The following is a 6,000-nucleotide window of genomic DNA, read 5'->3' as shown; positions in this document are numbered from 1 at the left end:
TCTGTCTTTCAGTGCTACACCTCTGAAGATGCCAGTCACAGCTGCTGGCGAAACGTCAGGAACTACAGTGCCAAGACCACGGTGATACAGCCTGGAAAATCCACAACAACCATCGTTCTCCGGCTGTGAAAGCCTTCGACAATATATCAGCAGGTCTGTTTCTTCTCCATTCTGACCTCCCAGTGGTGGGAAAAGCTTCAGCTGTAGGTTAGATGCGCACAGTTTATTCTGCTTGTCTTAATTATTTCTCCTGAGTTGATCCTCCTTTTCAAAGTATGAGATGTGGCTTACAATGTGCTCATCTGGCAACAAGTAATGCCAGCCACGGAAGTGTTGGTCAGTAAGTATATCATTTTGTCTTAACATCTTATTGTTCAAATCCTGATTTTTCTTTTTTCCCACCCAACTGATGGTCTGGTTAAATTTAGGTCACAGACCCTCCGCACCTTGGCTTGAAGCGAATGGGAATTGTGTGATAACACTGTGATTCATTTTGTGCAGCTCCCGTTAAAAGAGCTATTATTCTGTAACATTTACAAATGCTTAAAAATAGAGCAGTTGATAAATACACCACTGCTGACACTTGTTTTAACTCAATTTGTTACATTTCCCAGTTTTTTCTTCCCGAAGCAAAGACATAGCGGGCAAGTTGAAAAGATGAAAAGGAGACCGCTGCTTTTAAAGGACCTTCAAGGGCGTCTCGAAGACTAATGCAGAGAATTAACAAAAACGTGGTTTTAGGCCTTCTTACTTTGACAAGTTCCGTCTTCCTCCTGTTCCAGTTGTACTATTATAAGTATTATTTGTCTCCGAAGGTAAGAACGGTTGCAACTCTGACATTCAATGCTGAGTTGGGACATATTTGCTGATTTTGAGAAAAATACTGCTACAGTCAGGTTGTAAGAATCAGAATGTCCCAGTTTATCATCTGCTTGCTTCTTTGCAAAGCTTTCAGTGTGTCGTTTAGGAATGCAGCACCTAGCCAATTAATTGATGCTATGAACTAATTCCAAAAGCTATTGATTGCATTGCCCACAATTGAAGGACTAAAATTCCCTCCTTTGGCTCCTGCTGCAATCCACTGTTCTTCCCAAAATGTTGCACTTTGGGGACTGGGGACTTTAACAAACAGTATGGGAGCAGCAGAGATGGAAAATTTCCAGAGATGCTGAAGATGTGGGGGGGGGGGGAAGTGTGCCCATCTCACAGGGGGAAAAGAACAGAAAGTTGGAGGAAAATTATACTGATGTAACAAAACACATCATTTATAAGTTAGCATATAAAATTGTGCTATTTGACATATTTGCATAACTTTAAAAGTATAAATATCTTGGTTTTCTGTAAGAAAAATTGCAAATATATCCAGTATTTGAGAAAAAAGCTGCCAGCTGCTGCATGGACGATACCTTAGCCCATCTAACTTAATTTTTCCCATCTGAGAGACAGAAAACAAAATAGATGAATGTAGAAAACAAGTTCTGTAGTAAACAAAAGAAAGTGTATTATTTGGACAGAAATGCTGTTGTAGAAGTCACGATAGGTAAGATTACCTGCATATTCGGATATCCAATTACACTTTTTAAAAATCATACCTTTTGCATGAATATTAGAAAAGTTGGGGGTTGCAGGCACCATTTAGGCACATTTCCCCCTTATTTCTCTTGCTGGATGAAATGCTTCGTAAATTATGCTCCCGTATGCCCACACACATCTAGAAACTGTATGTTCTTTTCTTAAACTGTTACTTTTAATATATTTAAACATATAAGGTTAATCAGTTGTGGTTCTTTTAACAGATTGATGGACCTCGTTTTCTTTGGTAACTTCTGGCTACTGTATACATTAAGAGCGTAGTTTCAAAGCAGTTCTGTACTTCTGTGTTGCACTGATAAGCTCTTTTTAATGTGCAAAAGCTCTTTGCATTTTCTTTGGTGTTTATTTATTTATTATTTAATTAATTTATTGATTTGATTTGATTTATGCCCCGCCCTCCCCACAGATGGGCTCAGGGCAGCTAACAACATTCAAAAAATACATTAAAAGTCACAAAGCCATAAAATCAATAATAATGTTTTAAAAGTCATTAAAATAGTCCAGGAGCAGGCTGTTTAAACAAATATTGGGAGTCCGTATATGGGCACAGCAGATGGCCGAGGGAAGCCCCAGAAAAAAGTGGTGGTCTTAGATGAAAGAAGGACACCCGCTGGCACTCAGCCAAAGGCCCGGCGGAACATCTCCATTTTACAGGCCCTGTGGAACTGTAACAGGGCCCGCAGGGCCCGGATCTCCAGCGGGAGAGCGTTCCACCAGGCCGGGGCCAGGGCAGAAAAAGCCCTGGCCCTGGTTGAGGCCAGATGGATGTCCTTCAGGCCGGGGACCACCAGGAGCTGCTTGTCTGCAGAGCGCAACATATCATATACATGTCATTTTACCAGTACAGAAGGGTGGATAACGGAGAGATTTGATGAAATATGGCTGACCAGAAGAGCATTATTGGCAATACTGTCAATGTGTCAGGAGGCTTAACTTCACTATTCTTAATCCTGCTTTGGGGCTTGTAACACAGCTAATAGGACACCCCAAACATGTAATGTTTAGTTCTGAGATGCTGCTATTTTACGCTCGGTTTCATTCCCAACCGTATGGCAGCTAGCATAGGATGCTTACCATGAGTTCAGGTTTCCAGTTAGTCTTCTAAAGGCCAGAGCAGTTAAAATCAAAACCCTCCCTACCCCCAGCGGTCTTCTCATCCAGGTATCAATTGAGGCCTGAATCATGCATGAAAGAGAAGGAGGGGGCAGAATAGACTGCCACTTCTGATAGCGGGGGGAGAATTCTGGAATATTTCCCTTGGTTTAAAAACTCCCTGTAAATAGAAAAACCAGCGCAGCAAGCGAAAAGGGTGGGAGTAGAAACTTTCTGCCTGCTGTTCTACTTTTCTCTTTACAAGATGTGTTTTTTGAAAAGAAGAGAAAAGAGAACATTCCGAACTGGAATCCACCTCCGGCAGTTTGAAGTGGCGTTTTCTGTCCCCTCATTCCCCTTCTGTGGGTAATAATAACAACATAATAATAATAACATTCAATTTATATACGGCCCTTCAGGACAACTTAATGCCCACTCAGAGCGGTTTACAAAGTATGTTGTTGTTATCCCCACAACAAAACGCCCTGTGAGGTGGGTGGGGCTGAGAGAGCTCCAGAGAGCTGTGACTAGCCCATAAGCCTTCTTAATATCGTGAGGGCAAGTGTGACCACTTACAGTGTATCCGTACTATGGTGTCCAAGAAGTTTATTTCTTGTGTAGATTGATTCATAGATTGATTCTGGGGTGGAAGTTGTGGAAAGCCTGGTGAAATCTCTCCAGGCCTTTTTTGCCATGGGTCCAGACAATAAAAATGTCATCAATGAATCTCAAAGAAATGGTGCCAATGGGTAGGAGTTCAGAAAACGTTGTTCTAGGTCTGCCATGAAAATGTTGGCATTCTGTGGAGTCATGTGGGTGCCCACGGCTGTGCCACTGATTTGGAGGTATAGGTTCTCACCAAGGATCCAATTCAAACATAATACGCCTAATACAGAAGTGATGTCTATTATTTTGTATGTTAATAAAAATGATACGAAATGAACTGAGCATTTACTGCGGATAACAATATACTGCAGATACTGTTGATAACAAACCAGCAGAGGAGATCTGGCTTTAAATACTTGTGGCACCAGTGTTACCACTAATGTGAGCAACTGAGCAATTGTTGTTGTTATCCCCACAACAAAACACCCTGTGAGGTGGGTGGGGCTGAGAGACCTCCTAGAAGCAGTGAGAGAGCACCCAGCTGGCTTCAAGTTTGAGGAATCAAACCCAGTTCTCCAGATTAGAGACTCACGCTCTTAACCACGACACCAAACTGGTGTAGGTGGGCTTGGATTTGCACTGTTCATGTTTTTATTTTCAAGTAATTTTAAAATAACGGTGTGCAACATCACAGTCAATATTTATCAGTCATCAGAGGAGAGTTTTCCCACTGGTTTTGTGGAAGAGGAGCAAAAGCAAAGGGGTGCTAGGAACCAAGGAAGTGTCATAGAAAATCTGCTATAAAGAACAGATAGCACGTGGTATAAAATGGTGATGTCATGAAAAATGTCACTGAAGCTTTAATTTTCCTAATTATAATCTGATGGTTATCAAGCTGGGGCTTAATTCACAAAGCTGGTCTTTTTTGCTGTTACCAGAATGGAGCTGTTTTCCCCAAGATTAAAGGGAGTCAGACGGGACAAGACAGTAGCAGATGGGTAAGTTCTTTCGCTTTAATTTTTTCAAAATGTCTCTTAACATCCTGGCTTCTGGCTCAAGAAGAGGGTCCCATCAGCAGGCTTGGGGAAGGAATTGGGGATGCAGAAGACTGAAAGCTGGGGGAATCATAGAATCAGAGAGTTGGAAGGGGGCCTACAGACCATCTAGTCCAACCCCCTGCCCAGTGCAGGGTCCGCCTAAAGCATCTCTGACGAGTAATCATCCAGCCTCTTCTTGAAAACTGCCAGTGAAGGGGAGCTCACCACCTCCCTAGGCAGCTGATTCCACCTTTGAACTACTCTGACCGTGAAAAAGTTCTTCCTAATATCCAGCCGGTACCTTTGTGCATGTAATTTAAGCCCATTGCTTCGGGTCCTACCCTCTGCTGCCAACTGGAACAGCCCCCTGCTGAGACAGTGATGGATGCTTCTTTTGCTCATGCAGTGGGATCTCTGGATCCAAGCTGAAAAGTCTGCTTTACAGACCAGTGCTGTGAGAGTTCAGCTACGAATGTATTCCTCAGACATGTTAAATGTACAGAGAGTGATGGTGGTGGGCTTTCCCTTCTAGTTCACCGTCCTTTGCCACTCTTTGCTTATTGTGCAAGTGTGTGCATAGAATCCAGGATCCAAAGCAGTCAGACCTGTTATCATACAGCTCTGTTAATCTAACAGTGGAACCGTCCTCCAGAGGAAGATTCCTGGGACTGGAGGAAGGCTCCATGCTTTGATTAGCAGAGTCATAAGAGTCTTTTCTTCTTCTATGTATCTAAAGAAGTTTTGAATTCAGGTTTCTTTGGTGATTTTTTTAAAATGCGGCTTTGATATGTTTTTTTTAAATGAAGCCTAAATGTATGAATTATTTTTCTCTGTCTGTCTTTTTGTTCGACCAGCATGTGGTTAGGAAATTCCTTGGTTTGGTATCCAGCCACCATATACCTGTGCATCTTATCGATCCGTTGCTTCTAGGACTGATTGCTACTAACTTGGAGCAGCTCAGGGCCTCCCCTGAGGGCAGCCGTTCAGAATGCAGATACTTCTGTGCTCCCAGGGATTTCACCACGTTTGCACTACTGGAGAAAACCTGGAAACTTGAGGTTAGGTTGTCTTGTCTGACTCGATTCCACTACATAGCATACAGCTAGAACATTGACAGTGCAGTCCTATGGAGAGTTACTCCCATGACGTCTGCCGCCCCCCCCCCCCCAAGGCAATGCCAATGAAATTTAGGTCAACCCTCTTGGGGATAGCACGAGGTCTCTTGGAGAATGTTGAGTAGTTAGAATTCAGAGACAGCGTATCTTCTCTTTTGCCTTTACATTTTAATCCCTGGCATGAAAGACACGAACAAACAAAAATGACAGAGCGCGAAATGGTTATACACAGGGCTCATTTCGAGGGAGAACGCGCAGGAACGCAGTTCTGACAGTTCCCCAAAGAGGTCACATGACACGTGGCCCTGCCCACCTGACTCTCGGCCATTTTGGGCCTGTTTTGTCTTGAATTGGGGCCGAAATGGCCCGGATCTGGCCTCTGATGGGTGGTGGATCACTCTCCTGTTCAGCAGCAGCCCGATCCTGACCGTTTTGGGCCCCTTTTCAGCCATTTTAAGCCTCTTTTGCCATTTTGGGCCCAATTTCAGCCCAGAATGGCCAGGATTGGGTCCAAAGCTGCCAGGATAGGTGATGTCAGGGGGTGTGGCATATGCAAA

General features: G+C 43.5%; 1 protein-coding gene across 1 annotated transcript in view; it reads left to right on the top strand.

Moving 5' to 3' along the window:
- The first annotated feature begins 598 nt into the window (after positions 1–598).
- The window catches only part of FKTN (fukutin), a 28,065-nt gene continuing 22,663 nt past the window's right edge, over positions 599–6,000 (top strand). The window contains exons 1-3 of the mRNA XM_054987339.1: positions 599–815; positions 4,230–4,289; positions 5,183–5,386. Coding sequence (XP_054843314.1) covers positions 711–815; positions 4,230–4,289; positions 5,183–5,386 — 369 coding nt within the window. The 5' untranslated portion in view covers positions 599–710. The remainder of the gene's footprint in view (positions 816–4,229; positions 4,290–5,182; positions 5,387–6,000) is intronic.

The sequence above is a fragment of the Eublepharis macularius genome, chromosome 8 (genome assembly GCF_028583425.1).
Source record: "Eublepharis macularius isolate TG4126 chromosome 8, MPM_Emac_v1.0, whole genome shotgun sequence".
NCBI lineage: Eukaryota > Metazoa > Chordata > Lepidosauria > Squamata > Eublepharidae > Eublepharis > Eublepharis macularius.
This window is presented reverse-complemented; position numbering and strand designations above follow the sequence as displayed.